Raw genomic sequence first — 27,351 nt, 5'->3', positions numbered from 1 at the left:
AAGAGGGTGGGAGCGGAAAATACATTCATCATGTAAAGATCTTGGTGTAGATCCTCTGTGAACTAAATGAAAGATGATAATGACGGACCGCTGAGAGAACCAATAACCAATACACGTTATAAAATATGAACCACAATAGAAATGAGGTGAATAATGACACAAAAGTGTGGAGGACAAGAAAGAAAAAGAAGAAACAGCAGGTAAGACAGGTAGAGGGTGAGTCATCATGCATGCTTTAGCCCCATGCAGAGACTATCATGGACTAGTGAGTGACAGAAAGGATGTTGAGGGAGGATGAAATACAAAAGGTTTTCTTTTGTAGAAGTAACTAACTAAAAAGAGGGGGGGGGGGGGTGAAAAAGAAATGAATTAGACAAATAAGATAAAAATAAGAAAGAAAAGCTGAAATCAATCAGAAAAGAGAAAAGATATAAATAGAGAAAAGGAAAATGGAAGGAAAAGGGGTAAGAAAAAGGGAAGAAGAAAGAAAAAAGTAAAAGGATGAATAAGGGGTGGGGGAAGGGGAAATTTTAATTGAAATAAAGGGAAAACAAAGGAAAAAGGAAACAGAAAAGAAGGGAAATTAACAGAGAAGTAAAGAGGAAAGGACAGGACAGGACAGGAAAGGAAAGGGAAAAGGTAAAGCAATGAAAAATGAAAAGGAGAGAGAGGAAATAAACAAAGTAAAATGGAAATAGTAAAGGAAAGGAAAGGAAAGGAAAAAGTAAACAGATAATGGTAATTAAAAGGAAATGAAAGGAAATTATATGGGAAGTGAAAAAAGGAATTAAAAAGGGAAAATAGGGGAACAAAAGTAAAGTAAAAGTAAAGAAAAATTAATTTCAAGGACAATAGGGAAAGAGAGCAGATAAAAAAAAGTGGGGAAAAAGAAAAGATCAAATAAAAAGAAAAAAAAAAACCTGTGGAGCACACTGTGAATAGAGAATAATGGAATGGTAGGAATAACCAGAGGAGCGGAGAGACAGAAAGGGGCAGAGGAGTTGTGCCCCGCAGGGCGGTGCTACCTTGTTCCACCAGCCCTGCTGTGGTGCCTGCAGCCGCGGCTACTGCAGCCGCAGCCGCAGTGACCGAGGCGGGAGCCGTGGTCTGTCTGCTACCCACTAACACACACATACCCACCCACACACAATCACAAACAAAATGAGAGGGAGGAACAAAGAGAGAGAGAGAGAGAGAGGGAAGAGGAAACGGGGCAGAGTGAAAGAGAACCATTCATTAGTCTACAGGAGAAGAAACGGTCAGTTATAAGAACACATCAAACTAATTTTCTTATTTTTTTATTTCTTTGAGAAACAGGTGGCTTGTAACAAAATGATCCCCACTCAAACAAGAGCCATACTTTCATTACAACCAAAGTACAACAAAACAAGACTCTGACCCAGAGGGAATCATAAATCCTAACATTCAAACCACATATATTTATAAATGTCCTTTGTTGGACCATCATCTGAAGCAGTTACAAGCAGAGCCCTGGCATCACAGATGAGATCAGAAGGCAGAAAGTGCTGATATAACTACTTGAATTTTCATTAAGGATGCAGTCAAAAAAAAGAGAATTGACAGAGAGAGTTAGGCAATTTACATGTGCAGGGAGAAGTCTAGAAATGCATGTTATTATGTATTATGCATGAGATCTGTGATGTCAGAGCTACATTAAAACTGCAAACTGCAAGATGGAGAGGAAAAGGTTGTATGTACAGTAAGTGGTGGGCAGAGAGTAAACATATAAAGAAAGTGGTCCCAAAAAGTATGTGGACAGTTAAACCACACTTAAAAATGTATCAATGTCACTACATTAGATATTGACCCAAGTGGCATTTATAAGTGGTAATTTGTTTAATCATAATAATTAAATTATTATTTTTTTAAATAAATTACAAATTACAAACAATAGGACAAATAGTTTTTCACATTGGTTAAATATTTAAGCATTTAGAAATTGAATAATCAAATGTAATTTTTTTAAACTATATTTTCTCATTCCATGCATGTTTCTAAATGACACTATGTCAATAAAAATTAGTAGCACTGCATATTTTTTTTTCGTGGTTAAATGGCTTATGCAGGATCATAAAAATACCACATTTTGTTGATTTTGCAATAGTAGAACCGCAAAAACTGGAGAAACTCTATATCATCATTTGTTTTTTGGTACCATTTGGTTTGATTTCTAATGCAATAACATTATAACACTTTAAGTACAACTTAAGTCACCGATTACTTTTTATGGCCACAAAATCTGTGCAGCCCAAATCTTGCCCAAAGGTCACTTTTAATGAGAGCAAGAGGCTTCAAGTATTTATTTGACAGACAACAGACAACAAAGCACATCAAGACGGAGTGGGGATCTAAAAGACACATAGACGATTCCCTGGAGAACCATCAGAACATACACAGAACAGACCAATCAGAAATCACACATATTCCATCAACTCAGCTGTCAATCAAAACAGTTCCAAGGTTAATCTGCAGCTTCGTCACACCCGAATAACTTACCAGAGAAGTTCCGTGACACAAGCATGGTGGTGAGGATGGCCCCCTGTGAGGACAATGAGGAAATATAACCTGTGTGTGTGTAAAATTAGAATTGAGTGAGCATGTGTGTGTGACCAAGAAACACACCTTGAGTTTCCTCCTGGCGTTGAACTTCTTCAGGCATTCCACAGTCTCTTGTCTGTGCATCATGGAAGCCACAGTAGAGCGTTGCTATGGAAACAAATAGGGAAAAGATTTTTACTTTATATCTACATCCGCGTTTTGCTGCTTTTGTCTAAGTGTTCTATATGTCTGCATGTGTGCGTTGGTGAATACATACGCAGACCCATGGGTGTTTGAGAGCTTCCTGTGCAGTGATTCTCTTGGCAGGGTTTATGGTTAGCATTTGATTGATGAGATTTTTGGCTTCAGGAGTAACTGTGTCCCATTCGGGAGATGGAAACTATTAGAGAAATAAATAAAAGAAACGCGATTATTATACAACAACAGATTAGCTCTGTCAGCAAGCACTGCATCATATAAACCATCTATTGAAATTAGCAATTTCAGTAACTTTTGACTAGAAATTTTTGCATTTCTAAGAAAATGTAAACACCTATTGAAGTTCCATTTTCTCAATTTAATGCACTGGCACTATGAAGATGTATAAGTCAATGTTTGCTCAAGCAAAACTGAAAAACCCATACCAGTCGACAACTAATATGAATCAATATTCCCAAAAAATTCTGAACCATGTAAAATGATGCTAAAAGTACTTAATATATCAATATTATCAAAAATCGTCCACTTGTGCTGCATCTATCAAATAAATCAGTCCATTCTATGAAATAAGCAATTTCTATTTTAAAAATACATCACGTAATTTTTTTTAGCAGTCTATTAGACAAACAATGTCTTAAAGTGTAAAAAAATTTGATTGTGCCATCTAAAGTTAAATTAATAAAACATTCAATATAATATTCTATACTTGTGATAGCAGTTAAGTGTTTTGATAATATATGAAAACCAACACATTTCATCATATCAAAGTTTTGGCGTTTTTTGGTAAATACAGTACGCAAAACTGAAAAGATCATAAAACTCACATCATAAGCTCCCGCTTTGATCTGCTGATAAAGTTTGTGCTGATCCTCATCCCAGAAAGGTGGATATCCAACCAGCAGAATGTACAGAATCACACCTTAATAAAGACAATAAAAAAAATCTATCTGTTCCAAGTAGAGCCTATGTAAGCAGCAATTTAAAGGCTGTTGAATACAGTACAGCCAGTTATACTGTGCTGCCAGTTATATTATTTGTTCTATACTCAAAAGAAGTACGAAATATATGAGGTTGCTGAGTCTCTTTGCCTTTGTTTGCTTGTAGGGTTAATTGGTGTCATGCAGGTTTACTGGAAATCACCAACTCTCACTAAAAATTAATGACTACCTCTATCTGTCACTGCAAATCTCTGAATGTATGAACATCCCTTTAGGAGCCTGCTGAAAACAAATAAACCAGCCTAAGTCCAGTTTCCTAGTCTGTTTGATCTTCCATCTTGGTCAAGCTGGTGTTTAGATTGTTTAGCGGCGGGCCAAAAAAATTAGAAAGTGTCCAAAACCCCTCTAAAACACAGACAACCAGACCAGCTTGACTAGAAGAGGAAACCAACTGAGAACAGAAAACCCTCTAGGGCTGGTTTAAATAGCTTTATATCAGCAGGAAAGGTAGACGGTGAAGCAGACAGCAAGGCAGCTCATTTAGTTTTGGCACAAAGCACATAAAACTCCTGTAATTTTTTCAAAATGAGCATGTGCTTGTCACTGAATTTGAGTTTATTTACCGCAGGCCCAGATGTCCACCGGTTTGCCATATGCTTCCTTTCTCAGCACCTCAGGGGACAGGTAACCTGGTGTCCCTGCAAATCCTGTAAATGCACAGTAAAATGTTATAATAAAGGTGTAAGCAGTACAAACAAGTTCTAAAGTATTTGTTATAAATCATGTGGGCGTCTGTCAATATCAAACTACAGATTTGTGTCATTGTAGCAATGTCTTCATACCAAACCATGCCTGCTGGTCTCCCTGCACCTCAATGGCCAGTCCAAAGTCGGCCAGCTTCACAGCGGCGTTCTTGCACTTACTGGCCAAGAGCAGATTCTCTGGCTGAGGGGAGAATGAAGACAACATTTCTCCTGTCTTAACACACAACTTTACACTCATAGTAACAAACACACGGTGCATGCTGACACACACTTCACAACAACAATAGATAGTCAGATACCTACAGTATCACGTGTTCTTAACATAAAACCAGAGCACATTTTAAATGTGTATAATATAAATCAACCTCCCCAAATCAGATTCTGTTAGACATTAGTTGAATGGTGGGTTTGGCTAAACTTTCAGACAGCAGAATGTTTCTAAATAAAGGATTAAGAAAAAAAAAATGTTCTTCACTGGTAATAAGTGTGTGTGTGTGCGGGCATGTTTTCCTCCCAACTGACCCAGATTATCTATCCTCATTATTCTCTGTCACTGATAGATGCTAATAATGTGATATCTACTCTAGTGCCTTCTGCTAGCACACACGACACAATCTTATAAATCATAGTGCTAGCAAATCTGATTTATAAGGGCTAGCTAACAAACCAAATAGACTGTCACACACACCTTTAGCTCTGCAGCAGAGTGAAATCTCAAGGAGATTTTCCTGCATTGCAGGGTCTGGTTGATCTAACATCCACTTCCCTCACTCTCTTATTCACATTGTAGACTGCTACTAAAATGATTTAATCTGTGACAACTGATAACTAAAAAAAATAGCTACCGTTTAACAGTTTAGGGTCGGTAAGGCTATTTAAAATAATAACAATACTTTAATGTTGCAAGGATGAATTAAACTAATCAAAAGTGACAGATGTTTCTCATTACGCATTATAATGTTACAAAAGATTTCAATTTAAAGTAAATGCATTAGTTTGAACTTTCGATTCTTTAAGAAATAAAAAAGAAAAGGTCACTGTTTCCACAAAAATATAAACTAGCAAAAACGTTTTCAATTGTAATATTAAACTGTGTTCATTGACTATCAAATCAGAATGATTCTGAAGGATCAAGCAATACTAAAGAGTCATAAATGACTTATAAAATCACAGCTTTGCGATCACAGAAATAAATAACACTTTAAACCTTATTAGAATAGAAAACAGTTAATGTCATAATTTTTCACAATATTACTACTTTACTTATTTTTAAAAAATAAATGCAGACTTGGCGAACATAAGAGACTTCTTTCAAAACATTAAAGAAATCAATTTTGAAGGGTGTATATGTGTGTGTGTTTTGAGACCAAAAGTTTGGAAACATTACTATTTCTAATGTTTTTGAAAGAAGTTTCTTCTGCTCATCAAGCCTGCATTTATTTGATCCAAAATACAGAAAAAAAACAGTAATATTGTGAAATAATTACAACTTAAAATAATTGAATATACTTAAAAAAAAAAGAATTTATTCCTGTGATGCAAAGCTGAATTTTCAGCACCATTACTCCAGCCTTCAGTGTCACATGTAACATCCAGTCTATCACATGATCATTTAGAAATCATTCCAATATTCTGATTTATTATGAGTGTTGGAAACAGTTCTGCTGTCTAATATATTTGATGAATAAAAGGTTAAAAAGAACTGCATTTATTAAAAAAAAAAAAAAAAAAAATTCTAATAATATATATTCTAATAATATATTTTCTTTACTATCACTTTTTATCAATTTAACACATCCTTGCTGAATAAAAGTATTGATTTTATTTAAAAAAAGAAGAAAAAAAAATTACTGACCCCAAATTACTGACCAGTAGTGTATATTGTTATTACAAAATATTTATATTTTAAAAACATAGCTTCTTTTTTTTTACTTTTTATTCATCAAAGTATCCTATAAAAGTATCAAATGTTCTGAAAAAATATTAAGCAGCAGAACTGTTTCCAACTTTGATAATGAATCATCATATTAGAATGATTTCTGAAGGATCATGTGATAATGATCCTAAAAATTCAGCTTTGCATCACAGAAATAAATGATAATTTAAAGTATAATAAATTTAAAAACAATTATTTTAAATTGTAATAATATATCACAATATTACATTTTTTTTTCTGTATTTTTGATCAAATAAATGCAGGCTTGATGAGCAGAAGAAACTTCTTTCAAAAACATTAAAAATAGTAATGTTTCCAAACTTTTGGTCTGTACTGTATATATATATATATATATATATATATATATATATATATATACACACACACACACGTTCATATATAATTGATTCACTGCTTTCATTAGAAGCTAAGAGTAAACTGACTGTATTTTTTTTCTGATTATCATCAATATTTAAAAAAAACATCAACCAATATTTTTTTAGCACATGCAGAATAATCTAACATTTGTAATTATAACTTAAGTCCTATGAAAAACATCTAGATATTAATACATCTGAATATGTTCATGTAGATACAGTCAACTTGCTCTCAAATGTTCACAGACCAGCTTGACCATGTTTAATTTTAAGCCAGGGGGCATTTACTTTTTTCCTAACATTCCATCCCAACATTCCTCATTATCACAATCACTTCACTACCTTCCCTTCATTCAATTTTCCTAGATTTTGTCTCTATCCTCAGCAGCTCTCATGTAACATAGCTAATGCAGATTGCATAAAAAAAAAAAAAGAGGTTAAACATGCACTCTGTTAAGGGCTGGAACATCAGGAGCTAATCCCAGCCTTAAAGCTCAGTAGTGGGAGGAATTTTGATGAACAGCACCCTCTGAGAACAAATCTAGCTCTCCAATGCTCTTTCACGAGTGTATAACCTCTGCAGTGAAATCAATGACATGACTTCCTAGCAAAAATCTCATCAGCATGGGCACAGCTACGAATCAAAGTACATGTATATGCATATACTGAAAAGCACAGCTGGGTGCACTGATTAAATTGGCATGAGTTGGTTTAGTTTACTTGCTTTGCGCAGTAAAATCCAAAAAAGCATGGGTGTTGGTAGATGTGTGATATTGTGTGTATGTGCAATAATATATGTGCAAGACCGCTGCTCTTTTCTGCAGTGGCATTCCTGTCATGCCCACTCAGATTCCAGCTGTGGAAGAGCGCCTACCCCAGGCTTCCATTTTAAAGGGCAGACACTGAGAGCGTGAAACCAAAATGCCATTTTTAGCATTTACCTGGTTTCGTTTTTCTTGATGCTGCTACTGTGAAAATTAAGCTTGAATTTAAATGTATACGGATTAAATCTAGTGATGCACCAAAATTAAAGCAATTTAAAATATTTGGTTTAAAATGGCAAAAAAAGAACAGTTTAGTTTTCAAAGGAAAAGGTTTTAAAAGGCCAAAATCATTGATCGAAATGAGTGACGTTTAATTGGCGTTTCTTAAATGAGTCGTTTGACTATTTCATGCAAGTCTATTGCAGATCTAGACATTAATACTTGTCAAGTGTTCACGGTCCAATTTTCGGCTAAAAAAAGCAAAAGAAGTAATGATTTTTTGGTTTCAGATTAAATCATTTTGAAATGCTGAGAGGCGACTTGTTGCCAAACTACTATGACTAAATTAATTTATCATCTTAGAACACAACACCTTTAACAGCATACCGAGGTCAATTATCAAATTACGCAAATGTAATTATTACAAATTTTTTTTGTAACACAACTTCTGTGCATTACTAATTAAATCAGATCAAAGCACCTGATTTATTGATATACATCTGGATATCATTTTGCACATGCTCTTTACAGAGTCAACATGTCAATAAAAGTACATAATACAAAGTGTACCGGATCTGTGCATTTTGAAGAAAAGCTGCAGATAAATGTGTATTTATAAAGTGACATCACAGATCCAAGTCACAATCAAACCTCTTATACATGCATACATAAACATGCAGCATAAATTCTGAAGCGGTGTTCACCCAGCAGTCATAGAAATTTTTGTGGCAGTTACGATAAGCATCCTAGGCTAATATCTGGCCAGTTTGCACTGTAATCCGACTGCAAAACATGCCAGGTAACGTGAGATTAGTTAAATTATGTCTAGGAACAACACTTTCCCGAAGCTCACTGCATTTTAGAGAAGGTCAAAGGTCAGAAGGGAGCAGTCAAATGGCATTGCAGTGCACTCAAACCTGGACATGACGACTGGTCTGGGACTGGGACCCTGATGTCTACACTGACTCTCTGGTCAATAAAAGCAATCTAGATAAGAGTTACATTGTCATAGTTAATTTAATTTGGTCTATATTTATTTATATTATTATATGATAATAATTGCAGGGGAGTCATTTTAGTGGGAGCACTTTTGAAGTGCAAGAGAGACATTTGTCTTGATCAATAAACTAAAATCAATGTAGCTCTTTAAGTCAGTCCAATTAGCGCAGTCTTACCTGAACATTCATGAAAGTGAATTTCTTACCAGCAATGGTCAAACACTGCAACACTCAAGCATGTATGCCATGCACTATCACTGTGTGAAATCGGACTGACCTCCCATTTCTAAATCTATTTTCCACCCATTTTCGAAGGGGGACCAAGAGTTCCTATCAGCAATTATGTCAGTCCCCTTTAAATCTACACAGCAGTAGGCACAGATTTCCACATAGCAAGTTTATGAGCACATACACAAGTTCACACACATCACAATTGTCACTTACCTTCAGGTCTCGGTGCACCACGCCCATTTGATGGCAGTGAAGCACCGCCTCCAGGATCTGCTGGATGCAGTGACTGCATGCAAACAGCAGGGGGCGTAGGTTAGTCTGAGCAGCGCTACAGTCCCGTGCACAGGCCAGGGGTGAGGGGTATTTGGGGCAGGTAAAAATGTGAAAGGGAAGGGGAAGGGTATCTCTCTCTTGACTCAAGCCTTGCCTCCATGTAGCTAAATATAAGCACACAATAACTGAAATAATAATAATAATAATAAAAAAGAGTTGCAAAACTGCAGGTGGATTTCAGCACTAAGGGCCCTATCATACACCCGGCACAATGCGACGCAAGGCGCAGCGCAAGTGTGTTTGCTAGATTCAGTCCGGTGCTGTTCGCATTTTCCCATCCAGCGCCACGTCGTTTAATAAGCAAATGCATTTGCACCCATTTGTGCACCCATGGGCGTGCTGGTCTAAAAAAGAGGTGTGTTCAGGTGCATTGCCGGCTCATTGCTATTTTAAGGAGCTGAAAATAGACTGCACCATAGACCAACTCAAACCTGGTCTAAAGTCTGGCGCAATGTTTTTTCTTTGTTATTTAAAGAGCGTGTTAGTATAGGCGGGTCCGCAACGCACGTACACGCTGCTTATTAAACACAAACATGCCAAATATTAAAAATTAAAGGATTGCAATGCATAAGAATTTTTTTGTAGGCACACGAGCAGCTCCATTTCATCTCAGAGACGCATTCTGTCTTTGCACTTGCCAAATTCCACCATGTAAATAGCAAATCCGTCATGGCACGAGCGCAACTGGCTCTTAAAAGGAATGGAAGATGAGACTCTGATTGGTTTATTGCACTTTATGCTCAAAAAACACCCATTACTCATTACGAGAATAGGGACAACAGTTTTTCGGTCCTTAAAATAGCAAAAGTGGATTTGGACACGCCCTGAGTGCACCTGCGCCGTGCGCTTCACACTTTGAGTTTATATTGTTAAAATAGGGCCCTAAGAGTTAGAAAGCAAAACATCCTCTCAGAACTAAAAAATTTGTTTAATATAAATTGATTCAATTGTGATCTATTTAAATTTGGGTACAATATAAACATTATTATAATGGAGGCAATGCTTTGCGTCTTTTGAGAATTTACTTTTATTTTCTTATGCCAACATATGTAGGACTTGTCCCATAAAATTACTATAAATATAAGAGGTAGCAAAAGACTCTTTTTTTTTTTTGGATACAGTAATGTTGTTATGATTCAGTGTAAAAGTGGTAAACAGATCATAGATTCAAATATTTACGAATCCTGTGTTAGTTTCCAACTGCTTATCAACTGGCCTATTATTACGTATGAACAGCTTTAAACTTTAGTTTAAAATGATAATAATAATAATAATAAGCCTCAAGGAAGCATATTTTTTTCTTGAAGGCAAAAATTTGCTCACCGAATGGATCTGAGATCAACTAAAAAGCCAAAAATTTTAATAAATTAATACTTTTAAGGATTTAAACAAGTGACAGTGAAGACTTGCACATTGTTACAAAAGATTTCTAATTTTAAATAAATACACATTTTTTTTCAAAGAATCAGAAAAACTTAGCATGGTTTCCACAACAATATTAAGCCACACAACTGTTGTCAACTTAGATAATAATAAGAAATGTTTCTTGAGCACCAAATCAGTATTTTAGGATGATTTCTGAAGGATTATGTGACACTGAAAACTGGAGTAGTGACTGCTGAAAATCTAGCGGCTCTTAAATAAATGGCAGCTTGATTCTGCTAATTGCTGCTTGCAGCTCTACTCTTCTCCTCCCTAGGGCAGTAAAATAGCGTTTTGGAAATTAAACCTTGAAGTAAACCATACAGAGTAACACAGCTGTATATCTATGCAGTCTTTGATAAATATAGTGTCATGGGAGTGTAATGTGATTGCGGTTTGAGTGCGTGTTAAGGAGTGTAGGATAGCAGCGACACGTGCACGCACACATATGAGCTGGTTGCCAAGAGACCCCTGAACGTTGCTATGCACAGGTACAGCCTACACCAGGGTGAAAGATGGTTTCGCTATTTAACAGCCCAAACCCAGATCCTAGTGATAATACACTGAGGGTGACTGAGGTCGGTGGTAAAGGAAAAGAAGACATCAATTGTGTAAATCAATTAATGCTGTAAATGGTTCTCTAGGTCAAAGCTATTCCAATATACAGCATATCCCATGAGTCAAATCAGTTGGTGCTGGAAGAAAAAGATGGGGGGAGTTGTAGCTGCTCTACAATCACACAGCACATGGAGGGTGAACAGTAAGAGGGTTTGCATGCTGAAGTGAGAGAGCAGTGTGTTTGTGTGTGTGTGTAGGTCATGTGATATGGTGTAACTGTGAATGACATTTGCTGCATTGAAATCTTTAAAGCTACAAACTGACTTACACTACCATTCAAAAGGTCAGTCAGATTTTCTTTGAGAAATAAGTTAATATAAAATAGTGACAATAAAGACATTTATAATGTTACGAAAGATTTCCATTTCAAATAAATGCAGCTCTTTTAAACGCTCCATTCATGGAGGAAACCTGAAAAACTTTCAAAAAAAAAAAAAACAAAACAAAAAAACATTCAGCAGCACAACTGTTTTCTCTTTTTCTTAAGTAACCAATCAGAATAATTTCTGAAGAATCATGTGACACTGAAGACTGGAGTAATGGCCGCTGAATATTCAGCTTTGCCATCACATGAATAAATTACATTTTAAAATATATAAAAATAGAAAACAGTTTCACAATATTACTGTTTTTACTGCTGCTTTGATGAGTATCAGAGACTTTTCAAAAACAATTTTTCTAAATAGGACCCAAACCTTTGAACTGTAGTGTAGGCAATAATTTCATTCGAATAAATAATTTAAAGTTTTATTCTGAACAGATCAAATGCCTTTCACCTAAATAACATTCTTGCAAGAAGAAAATTTAGAATATATAGACTATTATTATTATCATTTAAGGAAAAACTCCTATATTAAGATGTAGAAGATTTGGCAGACTGACTTAGGGCTGTGAAACTAATCGCATTCGATTGTCATATGCATCTTGTCAGTAAAGCTGGTTCAGTGATTAGTAGTAAATCATAATCACCTGCTTTCAGTTTGAGCGGCATTCACTACACAGAGCCGTAGTTCACTGAAAAGCTAGGCGATATCATGTTTGACATTGTGCTATTTGAAGACATAAAATCTTTTGTAAGACTAATATGCACAGGATCAATGTTTAGATTTTTTCCTGGACTTAAGCTTTGCTTCTGACACTGTCAATCTTGAAATCAATTTAGTAATTCCAATTAGCATTAACTGGTCATTTTGCAGACTCTTTTATCCTTAAACTGCAAATTTAAAAGACTCCATTTAATTCGAATTAAAACCATTTTAATCAGCAAAAAACGTCTTTCACACATACTGGAAGATGGTTCTGTCATTCTCATCTGCCCTTAAAAGGCAAAACTGTCTACATTATTAGTCTGACATAAAACGAATGAAAGCAATCTAGTCATTTGACAATATTTAATTTTTAAAACCCCACTTTAATCATTTGAACATTACTGATTGGGACTGCGCTGCCTAGATAGCGTTATAGCCATGATTATTATTATCCATGTGCAGTGTGCTCTACATGAGTTTACAGGCATATGTGTAAAGTTAAGGCATGGCAGTAAAGTTCAGGGCTGTAAATTAAAGTACTGCATTTGCATGTCTCCCATTAAAACACCACAAAGAATGACGTATGGTCACGGCAAGCATAAGACATTTCTGAATAAACCCATTTCTGAGAGTGAATCTGTCGGTTTACTCTGCCTTTAAATGTATGAATGCATATAGGGATATTTATATATGTAATGTTTTGAGCATTCATCACAGTGTGTGCATGTGTGTTTCTTCACACCTCCCCCAGTGTCAGCTGCTGATCATGGCTGGTCTGCAAGAGAAGATGTGTGTATGACTGTGTGATTTTGTGTGTATGTGTAGGGGTGAGACAGGAAGTGTCAATGTGTTTCAGCACAAAAACTCCACTTGAAAGAACTGCTGTGTGTGGACATTAAAATGTACAAAAGTTACATACTGAAACTCACTGTGCTGCCTTCTCTAATATTAGCCTTATTCCATGTACTAACATCACTAAATATTACAGTATTCAAGTCTCTGCTTATTTACATACCCTTATGAAGCGTGGAAGAAATTTAACCATTAACTTTTGCAAGAATCTTCACTGAGAAGTAAAACCTACTATTGTTTGAAATAAGATCATGATTGGCAGTTCATAATACGGTTGATACTAACAGTGTACTGAAACTGATCTTTGTTTTAAGGAATATAACGTAACATTATACAATTTGTCGCCCATGTTTTAACCATTGTTGAAGAAATTGTTCAAAATTCATTATATCTAAAAGATTAAGTAAACTGATCAAATTTTATGCATTTATTTGATAACCACCATTTTTCCTAATAAGTTTGCATTAAATCATAAAACACAGAATCCAGAAAAATTCAAACAGACCACAATTTCTGGAAAAAATAAAACATTTCATAGGTCCATATTACTGTAAAAAATAAATAAAAAGATAAATTATTAAAAGTTGTTAAAGTTCATTCATGCTTTTGATTAAAATTGACTAAAATTTAATTAAACCTTTAAAATAGGGCCCAACTACAACAAAAACATGGTACATACTAGCGAACACTTTAACTTTTAGTAATTTAAGGATGTTTATACAAAAAACCATGATAATACTATAGCCTAAATATTCAATGAAATATAATATAAGGCATAGGTCTTTATCATTTACTCACCCTTATGTCATACCAAACCTATTTGACTTACGGTCTTCTGTGGACATGCAAAAATACATACAGGCTTGTAACAAGATGAGGATGAGTAAATAATGACAAACGTTTCAGTTTTGAGTTGATTATCTCTAATAGTTGAGGGAGCAATAAAAAAAATAAAAAGAAAAACCTCACAAGAAAAAATATCCACGAGTTCTGATCTTCTGCATGACGGCATCAAGCGCAGGATGTAAGGATTTGGCAATTATGGGATGGCAGTGAATGGATTAGGAGAAGCCCATGATGCCAAACACAGATGGACAGACAGACAGGCTACAGCAACAGACACACAGGCAAGAGCAAGCAGGGGCAAACAGACAGGCCATTTACAGGCAGTGTGTGAGCTACATACTGACCTTCAGGTCCCTGTGCACTATGTCATGTTGGTGAATATGATGGACACTGTCTAGAATCTGATGGATACAGTGACTGTGAAGACAAAACGGAAGAAAAGAAAAAGAAGAGGGGAAGGGAGAGAGGGAGGAAGGGAACGAGAGGTGAAGGTGGAGACGTGAGGATGGATAGAGTGAAATCAAACGATTGATGGAGTGACGGCAGTGCATTGAACAAAAGCAGTGGATATGATAAGAAAAAACAAGGTTGAATCGATACACAAGGGATGGGAGGAGTGACGCATACAGGATTGGGAAAAAAGGGAGATGGAGGGAGGAATTGAAAGGAGAGAGGCAAGTGAATGTTGGAGGTGAAGAGACAGAACCATTTAGACATGAAACACACAACTGTCAACAATAAGAACAACATCAGAGAGAGAAGGAAAGACAGAGTAAGAGAGGGGAGGTGAGGTGAGGTGGGGAGGAACAGGTGTAGTGAGTAGATGTGTGTTTGTGTGTGTGTGAGTTTTAAATCTGTATGATGTGAGTGTGTATGTGTGTGTGTGTATATAAATATTAGGGATGCACGATCATGATTTTTCATGGCCGATTCCGATATGGATTTTTTTTTAAAGCAAACTGGCCAATTCCGATACCGATTTCAGATTTTTTTTTATTATCTTTAAGCAACAAACAAGAAAGAAGGAAAGTGTGCATAAAAAGATGTTTATTTGGTAATTAATAGGCCAAACTGGCTTTGGGCTATTGAAAACAATAACCGTAACCATCTGAAATGAAAGGCAGTAACTGCACAGTAAGTAGCCTACATTCAATACAAACATGGGTGGTACAGACATCAGCATTTAGCTTTTGTTTTTGAATTGGGTTGAAACTACAGAGAAATGGCCTTACATGAAAAGATTAACTCTAACCATGTGAAATTAAAGGCAACAACTGCATAGTTCTACAATCCAAACAACAAAATCAACACACATTCAATAAGATGTTTCTTAATTAGCATTCAGTATTTGTTTTAGTTTTTAAATTTGCTTTTAAATAAAAAAAGGTCTTTACCAGTGAGACTAAATAAAACTATGCTATATAAATACATAATTCCAAAATGTTAAAATCAAATAATGTTGGTGCGAACAAAACAAAGATGCAAAAAGTATTTCAGTCATCCAAAAAAAAAAAAAAAAAAATTAGGGTAATGATTCACATCTATATTTTTTTACTTGAGCCAATGAAAAATAAATAATTTATTGTCTCAAGTAAAAAAAATATAGATGTGAATCATTACCCTAAAAAAATTTAATTGGATTAATGAAACTTTTTTTGAGTGTGCTACAGCAGGTGATTTTTAAATCAAATTAAGTCTATGTAATTTCAAGGTAAAATAAAAATAATCATCCTAATGCAGAACTGACGTTTACTTCTGGCTTTTCAAATGTGTATGCAAGTTCTACTTTACAAAAAAAATTATAATAATTCAGTTTTGTCACAGTTAAGTCCGTTTCATTTCTCATCCAACAAGTGAGAAGTTGAGCTGAACATCTCTTCACTGTCTACTCGTGTTCAGGACTCGGACCGGTGTAGTATATGCTCGCGCAGCTTTAGTGCGCGCAGAAAAGGGACTCTTATGTGTGCGCCAGTACACCAGCTGCTGATCGCTTCCTGCTATCTGTGCCTCAGACATGTAGTTCTGCACATCCAGTGCTGAACGGCTGCCCGTGTCCTGTGCTCAGATTTCGAAATACTTCCTCACAAATGACATGATAGCGAATGATTACAATGTAGTCTGTGCACGCGGGCGCACTTCCGGATAAATCAGGTGAAAAAAGACCAAAAACCGGTCGATTTCCGTTTTATGCCCGGTCAACAGGTGCATCCCTAATAAATATAAATATATAAATGCTGGTGTGGGGAGATCTACTATATTATATACATACATACATGCATACATACATACAGTGTCTTTGAAGGGCATTCTGTCTCATACAGTATTTATAATAATATTGTGTTTTATAAATTACATAATATTGTTCAAAGGTTCGGGGTCGAAGATGTTTTTGAAATAAGTCTTTAATGCTCACCAAGGGTTTATTTCAAAATACAATAAAAATGTTATTGTGAAATGTTATTAGAATTTAAAATAACCATTTTCTGTTTCCATATATTTCAAAATTTAATCTACTCCTGTGATGGCAAAGCTGAATTTTCAGCATCATTACTCAAGTCAACATAACATGATCCTTCAGGAATCAAAAAATATGCTGTTGATATTGCTCAAGAAACTTGCTTGTTATGCTGCTTAATATTTTTGGAAACCTTGATACATTTTTTCAGGATTCTTTGATGAATAAAATGTTCCCAATTAAAAAATCTTACTGACTCCATTCATTTAATTGGTAGTACATATACACATATACACACACATACATATACATATACATATATATATATATATATATATATATATATATATATATACATATACATATATATATATATACATATACATATACATATATATATATATATATATATATATATATGCCTGACCAAAACATAATAGCTGACTCCACTATCCAGTCAGACAAAAATACAAACTTTGTCACAAGTTTAATAATTGATATTTATAATAATCATTGATAGTTTGTTTTTGTCTACCTGCGCTAGTACTTTTAACATTTCTACCTAGTAGATTTTAACATTTTGAGAAAAAAACTTATCCAACACTATGTCCTAACCTGGCACAATATGCCAAGTTTAAATGTATGGTTATTAATGTATGGTTATGGTTAGGACTCTAGACTAGCGAGATTTCACAGTGGGCGGGGCCAACCATCACAATGCTACAGAAATAAAAAGTAATATGCGGAACCAGTGCAGCGTCATAGAATGTCTATGAGCAGAGTCACTTTTAGGGGAAAACAGACCGCCATACAGTATTGGATCGAGGAAGTGGACTAACCTTACAACATGGCAAAGAGTTGTTGTGTGGTTTGGTGCACCAATAATGTTTGTAAAACCCCAAATTTGAAATTCGTGGCTACCTGCCATCATCACCAATATTTTGTTGTAATGGAAATATCATAAATTACGTACGATGCTAATTGAAAGCTAAGCAAGGCTAGTTGTATGGCTGGACAGAAAAGAGCACTCAGTACTCTAAATATAAAGACATAATATATACATTTAAAGATGTTTACTTTCAAATACGAAGTAAAATCATTCACTTTTAAATTGACCAAATTAAGTTTGTGGATGTATCTTTCACGCTCTGTGGCAGGCAGGGTGGATATATAATTACTTGACATGTTTAGTCTTAGGGATTTCTTCAGTTATTCACACCTGCCGGCTGTGTACGAAGGTTGCTTTGTGCCGCTAATTTGTATGGAAGTCTATGGGAAATGTAGTTTATTCTCCCCTAAAAAGGGGCGGTGATGAAATTGACAGTAATGTTCCCAGATGTGCCGCTTGTGCATATCAATAGAGTAACCTTACACTGTGTGTCATCATGTCTGGTTAGGACAATATATTAGAATATATAGGAAGAGATTTTAATCACTTGTTTCTTTAATATATCATGTCATTTCAATTTACGTTATCACATATTTTTCTAAATCTAAATCTTAATGGGGTCATATAAAGCGATTTCAAGTTTTCCTTTCTCTTTGGAGTGTAACAAGATGTTCGTGAATAGATAAGATCCTTAAAGTTGCAAGGACTAAAGTCTCAAACCCAACAAGATATTCTTTATGAAAGTTAAGACTTGTCCACGCCCTCCTAAACGCATCGTTCAAACACGCCCCCACGTCTATGTCACTATGTGTGAAGATTTGTATAACGCAACCCAAATGTTCATGAAAAGAAAGAAGGCATAACTTTATTAATGCTGCCTTGCTTCAGAGGACATGATTAGAAATCAGTGGTTAAGTTGTATTTACAACACTGTTCCAGAACAGTTCAACCCATATATTCAGATGTGTGCAGTAGGGCTGTCACTTTTTATTCGATATTCGAATATGCATTCGAACATGACGTGTTATATCCGTAATCGAACTATAAATAAAATATCCGTTTTTTAAAATGCCATGTGTAGTGCATTTTTTACAGTCTATGATTAGACCGTTTGTTTTTTATTTTATTCTTTGCCATCTTATCCAGTAGAGGGCACTCTAGACGTATTGTAGCGTAGGCCCATGACCAAATCAAGCGGATAATAGCGAATATATTCGAATACATTGCATGATATTCGATATCCGTTCGAATTTGATTTTTCTCAAAAGTGACAGCCCTAGTGTGCAGTGCATTTTATGGAAGACTGTTTCCTGATCCTGGGAGAGAAGACTATTCTGACTCACAGTCTGTAAGTACGTTTTCATAATTTGCCACTGATGATTCAAATGCGACTTCTGAGCAGTGTATTTACTCTGCTATATATTTATTATATATTTATTTATAGTATATATAGCTATATACTATACATTTTGCAATTTATAACATCCAAGTAAAAGGTAAAACACCTTAATTACAGATTGTTTGCAATATGTCTCTACTAACTTTGCAATTAAATTTGATGGTGAATGTTTGTGGAATGCAGTCTTCAAGTCATTCCAAAGATTTTGTTTTTTAACTCTGGGGTTTAAGTCTGGGCTCTGAAAGGCCATGCAAGGACATTCAGTTTTACCCACTGTGTGCTCGCTTTTGCTGTTTGCTTTGGGTCATTGTCATGTTGGAAGGTAACCTTCTTCCTATTGACAACTTTCTGACAGAGAGCAGCAGATTTTCCTCAAGAACTTAACTGTATTTTTCCACATCCATTTTTCCTTCTATCCTGACAAGTGCTCCTGTCTCTGCTGCAAAGAAACACCCCATAACAGGATATCACCACCTCCATGCTTTACTGTAGGAGTGCTGAAGGCCTTATGGTAGCCTCTCTGACCAGTTTCCTCCTGACTCTTTCATCTAGTTATCCATCTAGTTATATCTCATTTGTAAGTCAATTTGGATAAAAGCATCTCCTAAATGATTAAATGTAAATGTAAATGTAGTTTGGAGCGACGTCCTAAAGTTGACGTCCATAAAGTCTTAGATTTTTTTTTTTTTTGTATTCATCCAACTTGTGCCTGTCCACAACTTTATCCTAGAGACCTTTTGACAGTGCTTTGCCACCCATGGTTGATTGTTTGCTTCAGTTGTATTACCAAGGACTAAAATGCTCCAGGAAAGCTCTTTTCATGCTGAGTTAATCAAAATGACCACAGCTGATCACAGTTGAAAGTCAAATAGCTTTGTGTGACATTGAGAAGGTGATTAGCTACACCTGATTGAGTTTACAAGTCATTTTTAGCAGGAGGTGATCCTTTTTCTAACTCAGTTATTCTGTTTATATTTTTTCTGACATGTTGGTGTTATATCTTTCACTTGGATGTTATAAGTTGCACTAAGTAAATACATTCAAAATAGCGTCATACCCTGTTTCTGTCACACATCCAACAACAAGAGCCGCAACACAGTGGAGAAGGTGTCAGTGACACTATCACACACAGAAGGAGAGAGCTAAAATATATCTGAATAAAAGAGAAGGCAGACAGAAAGAGAGAGAGAGAGACGGGTGGAGAATTGGAGGAGGGGAGAAAGATAAAGCCCTAATTACTTGTGTTAATTGGAGCCCTAATTTCTCCCTCTCTCTGAGGAGGCAGGGGGCAGCGCACGGCTGCAGGGCTTCACAAGAAGAGGGACATTTAGAGTGAAAGAAAGAAGAACAGAGAAGGAAAGAAGGGAAAGAGAGAAAGAGCAGCGGGTGCCTGGAAGCAGGACAGCAGGAGACGAACACAAGAGAAGAAGCTGCTATGTTTCCCTGCATCTATTCCTACAAAAGAAACACACAAATATTTGATTTCTCAGTCACATTTGAACTTTACATTTACATTTATGCATTTAGCAGATGCTTTTATCCAAAGCAACTTGCAGGGTATCCAGGCTATAATTTTTTTTTTAATATAACTTCCTAAAGATAGATTTTTTTTATTATTATTATTATTATTTTATTGTTTTCCGGTAACAAATTATATTTAAATAAAAAATGTAATCTGTATAAAGCGGTATATGAAAAGTAATAATAATTTTACTTGACTGCACATATTTCATAAAATAATAATAATAATAATATGATAAGAATGCATTAATAACAATAAGAATAATTATAAAATAAAATCATTATTACTATTGTTATTATTATTATTGTTGTATCTGAAATATAATTATGCAAAATAATATTCACACTCACAAATGTGCTGTGATAACCTGCACTTTATTTAACAAGGATATCTAGGAAATGGAAGCTAGCACTTTATTCAACCAGACACAGTTATCGGCCTATAATTTCATCTCAAGAGGCCACCGTGTGCTTTATATATACCAACTATAAGAGCCCCTGTGCAATATACTTAATGTAATTGCAGAAATTACAGTGTAAAAGTATCATGCGAGGGCATTATAAGAGCATAAACTACACTTTAACGGAGCGTCTGCTAAAGGGCAAAGTTGTAACTAACAGCTGGGTCATGAGAACACACTGCTCAACTTTAATAGTGGTGACAGATCAAGGTGGTGATGCTCCGTAACTGTGGTTTAAATATCTTAATAGGGCTGGACGATTTTGGCCTAAAATCAAAACCTCGATTAATTGAACATTTTACCTCGATTACGATTAATGAACGATTATTTTATTTCTGTTTTGTTTTTTTGCCCTCATAGTTCACTGACAAGGTTTGTACTGTAAATATGATTGACTATTAAAGGTAAGAAATATTTCCTATTGAAAGAGCGATCTGACATTTATTTTATCTATGTTTGTAACATTTCTTACTAGGGTTGGGTTTCGTTTGAATTTTATCGATTCCAATTCCGATTCTGCTTATCGATTCCTATTCTTATCGATTCCTAGTTTCGATTCCAATAAGATAAAAAATCCAATATAAAAAAAAATTAAGTCAAACATTTAGATGTCAAACATGTATTCTGTCTTTTTACAAAGCATTCTGTTGCAGCTGAATAACATGAGCAAAAATCAGCAGCCTACAAAAAAAATGCAAGAGGAATTTCCCCTGTGCTTTAAAAAAAAAATACCATAGCAAAAACAACTAGATTAATATAAATTTCTAATATTTAAGTGTTAAAGACAAGTAAACAGTCAGTAATAAGATAGGAACAAACAAATCAATTAGCAATATCATAAATAAATAAAACTAAACAAAATTTCAGGTACAGAAACTGTAATTAAAAGTTTAAAAACACTGCATAGTTTTCTTTTATAAATAAAATAAAGATTAATCAATTAAATTTATTAAATATATTCAGTCAAGATCAGTGAATGATTTTCTTTTGTTCTTTGATTAACATTAATGACAGGCAGCGCTTTATTAGTTGTCTCTAAGCAAAAATACTGTACATGTGTGTATTCTTTCTCATCTGTTTACGTTCACGTAAGACATACTATACTGATGTAGTTTTCTGTATACTGGTCGACAAATATGAAAGAAGTCAGTTTCGTATAAAGGTAAATCAGTAGCAAAACTCGAGAGGTTGAAGATCTGATGTGAGAACTTGTCATATTAATATTTGTAAGTTAAAATTTACACTCACAGCTCTGATGTGAAGAGTTGAATCTTTCAATTTGCACACACAGACAATGATCAAAACACCAGTGTTTTGAATTGGAAGTTGTAGATTAATAGTCACAAATGTGTAGAATGACATTCACACAAAGAAAATGACATACACACATGTTTACGACATATTTACTTTTGCACTTTACTTCAGTTTCGCTGCACAACGTCAAGTCGGCACTTACAACCTCTCAGATCTGGAAGTACAAGTTCAAATCCTAGCGCTCTGACTTTTGCTACTCTTTTTGCGGTATTCTGTTGCAAAACTCACTTGTGCGCTTGTATATGCAGATGTGAGAGAGCAGAGCTGGGGGCGGGGCTTTGGTGCGAATGAAGACATTTTATTGGTCGATGCCCAACCAATGAACAAAGCCAACTGTTTTCACTGAATATCCTTAGCTTTGACAGGATTTTAAGACACTGCATTCATTTTGCCATTCAGGTATAAGGCTATCTGGTAGACAAATAATGCAACATATTTTACATGTATATCCCACTGCATATCACTCTACCAGAGTTGCAATATAATGCTGTTTTTATTATTTTTATGTTTTGTAAAAAATAATTTTAACATCTTCATTGGGTTAAATTCCTAATTTGCTTGTCAGTAATGAACCTTTTTAAATGCAACATTGTTATTATTATTTTTTTAATAAAAATCGAGTGTCTAAATGTACATTAAACAGCAAAACCTAAAAAATAAGCACTTATGACCAGAAATACTGTTTTGAGCAACTAGTAGAGCTAAATACATGTATTTATTAAACATCAACAAGGCCATCTAGTGTTTAAGCAATGGAATTGCATATGAATATTATCTTTCTGGCCACCAAATGCCTCTAATTTAAAGCGTGCCTCTTTGCACTGGAATTTAAACCTAAATACTACAGTTATTGTAGTTTAAATAATAACCATATTAGAAAATGTTATATTTCAAATGGTCATTCATGAATCATAATTATTGCGCATATTATTTAGTACCATGATCTCTTCAAATTAACTAAACATGACTGAGTTAACATTCAGTACAGTTATTTTATTGGTTAAATGTTACACTTAATTGTTTAGTCACATTTAACTGCCAAGGAGGAGTATGAGAACATAATGCTGTTCCATTTTCCAGTATAAATTGCTATTATAACGCAGTTATCCATGCATAATCAATGCACTTTTTGTGTTACAAATTACTAGAAATCGCTGCAAATATAATAAAACTGCTGTCTGTCCCAATTAATACATTTCAAGCATTTTGACAAAACGTTTAGTTTAGTAGCTCCATGAACCACGTGACCGCATGGCGGTGAGATCAAAGCATGCTCTGGTACAGCGAGTTTACTCTGCAATATGCAGTGGGATATACATATAAAATATGTTGCATTATTTGTCTACTAGATAATACCTGAATGGAAAAATGAATGCAGTGTCTTAAAATTCTGTCAAAGCTAAGGATATTCAGTGAAAACAGTTGGCGTTGTTCATTGGTCGGGCATCGACCAATAAAATGTCTTCATTCGCACCAAAGCCCCGACCCCAGCTCTGCTCTCTCACATCTGCATATACAAGCGCACAAGTGAGTTTTGCAACAGAATACGCAAAAAGAGTAGCAAAAGTCAGAGCGCTAGGATTTGAACTTGTACTTCCAGATCTGAGAGGTTGTAAGTGCCGACTTGACGTTGTGCAGCGAAACTGAAGTAAAGTGCAAAAGTAAATATGTCGTAAACATGTGTATATGTCATTTTCTTTGTGTGAATGTCATTCTACACATTTGTAACTATTAATCTACAACTTCCAATTCAAAACACGGGTGTTTTGATCATTGTCTGTGTGTGCAAATTGAAAGATTCAGCTTTTCACATCAAAGCTGTGAGTGTAAATTTTAACTTACAAATACAAATATTAATATGACAAGTTCTCACATTCAGATCTTCAACCTCTCGAGTTTAGCTACTGATTTACCTCCATAGTTTCGACTCAGAACAACCTTTTCTACAGTGGAAATACACAGAACACTCCGAGAACGGACACAAACCGGGAACCCGCAGCGCGTCCGCTGCTCTCTGTGCACGCGCTTGCGCTTCATGCGCGCTGCACACAAACAGGGCGCAAATTCTTTCCGTTCCTGCACTTAATAGTTTTTAATCAAATTGAAATGCGAACGCAGGAATAGTCAAGCAGAATCAGAATGCAGAAAGCAGAATGTAAATATCGGCCCAATATGAAAAATGATGCCGATATGTCTTGCCGATAAGTGGAATATGTTAACTCACATATGCTCAGGGTGTGCTAGTGATTAGATCATGTCAGCAGTGTGGCTCATTCTTGAAGCAAAGTTTTGATGATTCGATTCACTGCTGCATTTAATCTGTGAAAGCATGTACAGAATGACACCTTTGGTCTGTGATAGAGTAAACAGTAATAGCACCTGCAGTGGCAGCAGTGACAGCCTCCCCCCAGGTCCTAAAGTCCGTTAATGTCTATTCGGTAAGGAGTTTTAATCTGTAGGGGGCGCTGCTTGCCTACTTCTAATTAAATTAAAAGTAAAATAGCCTAATGTAAATAACATTTAGACTGTGTTTCTGATAAACACAATAAGAAAATAAAAAAAATCACAAACATGACAGTTGTAAATTAAATAATTTTATATATACAGATTTATTCATTAATGTGTAATATGTTAGATTTTTTAAACAAATCATAAGCTCTAAAAACAATTCAGAATTTTTACTCTTTTGCTTTAGACATCTACAAATGTTAAATCTTAAAATAAAATGTTAGGGTTAACACTGCATCTTTCTTGGGGGAAAAAATGCAGTGATTGATATATAATTTATTTAGGCTATAGTTATTTTCAAAGCTTCAAATGTACTGTTAAAAAACCTTCATTATTGTTTATTTAATTCTAACAAATAAATTCTTGTTAAAGCATAACCAACATTTAAAATGTTTTGCTTATAATTTCTGCATAGGAGAGACTGTTTCCAAACAAAAGGAAATATATCAGTATTGGCCAAAATGTTTTGAAAAATATCAGCATATCGGATATCGGCAAAAATCCAATATCATGCATCCTTAATTTGCGTATTATACAATTATTAAAGTTTTTATTATTTATATAAACAGTACAGACCAAAAGTTTGGACACACCTTCTCATTCAAAGAGTTTTCTTTATATTCATGACTATGAAAATTGTAGAGTCACACTGAAGGCATCAAGGGCTATTTGACCAAGAAGGAGAGTGATGGGGTGCTGCGCCAGATGACCTGGCCTCCACAGTCACCGGACCTGAACCCAATCGAGATGGTTTAGGGGTGAGCTGGACCGCAGACAGAAGGCAAAAGGGCCAACAAGTGCTAAGCATCTCTCGGGGAACTCCTTCAAGACTGTTGGAAGACCATTTCAGGTGACTACCTCTTGAAGCTCATCAAGAGAATGCCAAGAGTGTGCAAAGCAGTAATCAAAGCAAAAGGTGGCTACTTTGAAGAACCTAGAATATGACATATTTTCAGTTGTTTCACACTTTTCTGTTATGTATATAATTCCATATATAATTCCACATGTGTTAATTCATAGTTTTGATGCCTTCAGTGTGAATCTACAATTTTCATAGTCATGAAAATAAAGAAAACTCTTTGAATGAGAAGGTGTGTCCAAACTTTTGGTCTGTACTGTATATATATATTTATATATAAATCCATTTAAAATTCTTATATGGATTTTTTTTAGTAAGAATGGATTAAACTGATCAAAAATGACAATAAATATTTTACATTGTTACAAAAATTTTTTTCAAGTTAATGCTTATGCTTTTCTTAGAAACCTTCCATTCATCAAAGAATCCTGAAAAAATGTATTGTCTTCCACAAAAATATTAAGGAGCAAAATGGTTTACAAAATTGATATTAATAAGAAATAAAAAATATTTCTTGAGCACCAAATATACATATTAGAATGATTTCTGAAAGATCACGTGACACTGAAGAATGGAGGGATGGCTGCTGAAAATGCAACTTTGGCAGCATAACAATAAATTGCATTAAAAAAATAAAAATAAAAAGTAAAAAATGTAACAAGAAAACAATTATTTTAAATTATAAAAATATCTCACATATTACCATTTATATATACATATATAATATTTCATTTTATCTATTATTATTTATTAGCGATACTGAGTGTATAGTATACTGAGTGTATAGTATACTGATACATATTTATAGCTTATTAATTTAAATGGCACAAATACACTTACCTGAAAGTAGGGCTGCTCCGATCACGATCGGCCGATCGTTAATGCGCATCTCGCCAGTAAAGCCGGTTCTCTAATCGGTGGTAAATTCCCTCAGGTGCGTGATTTCACATAGAGCAGCTGTTACTACACAGAGCCATTGTTAACTGAGAAGATGCGCAAATAAATGCTGAAATGAACGTGGATTTGCGCATCTTCTCAGTTAAAGGTGCTCTAAGTGATGTCACACATTTTTTAGGCCAAAACATTTTTTGTCACATCCAGCAAACATCTCCTCACTATCCGCTAGCTGCTTGTCCCCTGAACACACTGTAAAAAAACGGGGTCTCTCTAGACACCACAGGCTCCACAAACAACAAGAAAAACAAACTGGGCTCACCCGCACCACAAAACATAACAAACTGTTCCAGCCAATAACCGACAAGAAAGATTTGGGGGTGGGGTTTGGGGGGTTAGTGCACGGATGAGGAGGAGGGAGGGTCTAGCTAGCCTCCGTTTTGTTTGACAACAATTTAAACGTCAACAAGAAGTTACGACTCCCTGCATCGCTTAGAGCACCTTTAACAATGGCTCTGTGTAGTAGCAGCTGCTCTATGTGAAATCACGCACCTGATGGAATTTACCGCTGATTAGAGAACCGGCTTTACAGACGAGATGCTCATAACGATCGGCTGATCGTGATCGGAGCAGCCCTACCTAAAAGAAAAATTAGATTAAATGTCAAGGGCAAAATGTTGACAGTATTTTGACCATCTCATCTCTAACTTTCAGTAAGCAGGTCAGACCTTTATCTACTAAACTACGCCTCCCAACATGAACAATACCATGGAACAAGCACTGGGTCAAAAAACCCACAAGTGAGATGGTCAAAATGAATGTATTACACACACCCACAAAATGTACGCAAGGAAGTCAGCGTTAGTCATTATGTGAAACTGCATATATGGGCTGGACCTCAAAGGTGATAATGCTCAGGACTAACACCTTCAACTTTATACTGCAAA

General features: G+C 35.2%; 1 protein-coding gene across 20 annotated transcripts in view; it reads right to left on the bottom strand.

Annotated features, from left to right (window-relative positions):
- Positions 1 to 27,351, bottom strand: part of LOC132139884 (calcium/calmodulin-dependent protein kinase type II subunit beta-like) — an 82,694-nt gene that overhangs the window by 28,440 nt on the left and 26,903 nt on the right. For 11 of the 20 annotated variants that reach the window (XM_059548556.1, XM_059548559.1, XM_059548558.1 and 8 more), the window contains exons 6-13: positions 9,219 to 9,291; positions 4,559 to 4,661; positions 4,340 to 4,423; positions 3,603 to 3,697; positions 2,837 to 2,959; positions 2,644 to 2,727; positions 2,518 to 2,560; positions 1,026 to 1,121 (exon numbers count right to left, since the gene is read on the bottom strand). In XM_059548556.1, coding sequence (XP_059404539.1) covers positions 1,026 to 1,121; positions 2,518 to 2,560; positions 2,644 to 2,727; positions 2,837 to 2,959; positions 3,603 to 3,697; positions 4,340 to 4,423; positions 4,559 to 4,661; positions 9,219 to 9,291 — 701 coding nt within the window. Of the gene's footprint in view, positions 1 to 1,025; positions 1,122 to 2,517; positions 2,561 to 2,643; positions 2,728 to 2,836; positions 2,960 to 3,602; positions 3,698 to 4,339; positions 4,424 to 4,558; positions 4,662 to 9,218; positions 9,292 to 14,448; positions 14,522 to 27,351 lie in introns of all 20 variants that reach the window. The other 9 variants (XM_059548564.1, XM_059548568.1, XM_059548574.1 and 6 more) reach the window with 3 other exon arrangements.

This window comes from Carassius carassius, chromosome 4 (assembly GCF_963082965.1).
Source record: "Carassius carassius chromosome 4, fCarCar2.1, whole genome shotgun sequence".
Lineage (NCBI taxonomy): Eukaryota > Metazoa > Chordata > Actinopteri > Cypriniformes > Cyprinidae > Carassius > Carassius carassius.
This window is presented reverse-complemented; position numbering and strand designations above follow the sequence as displayed.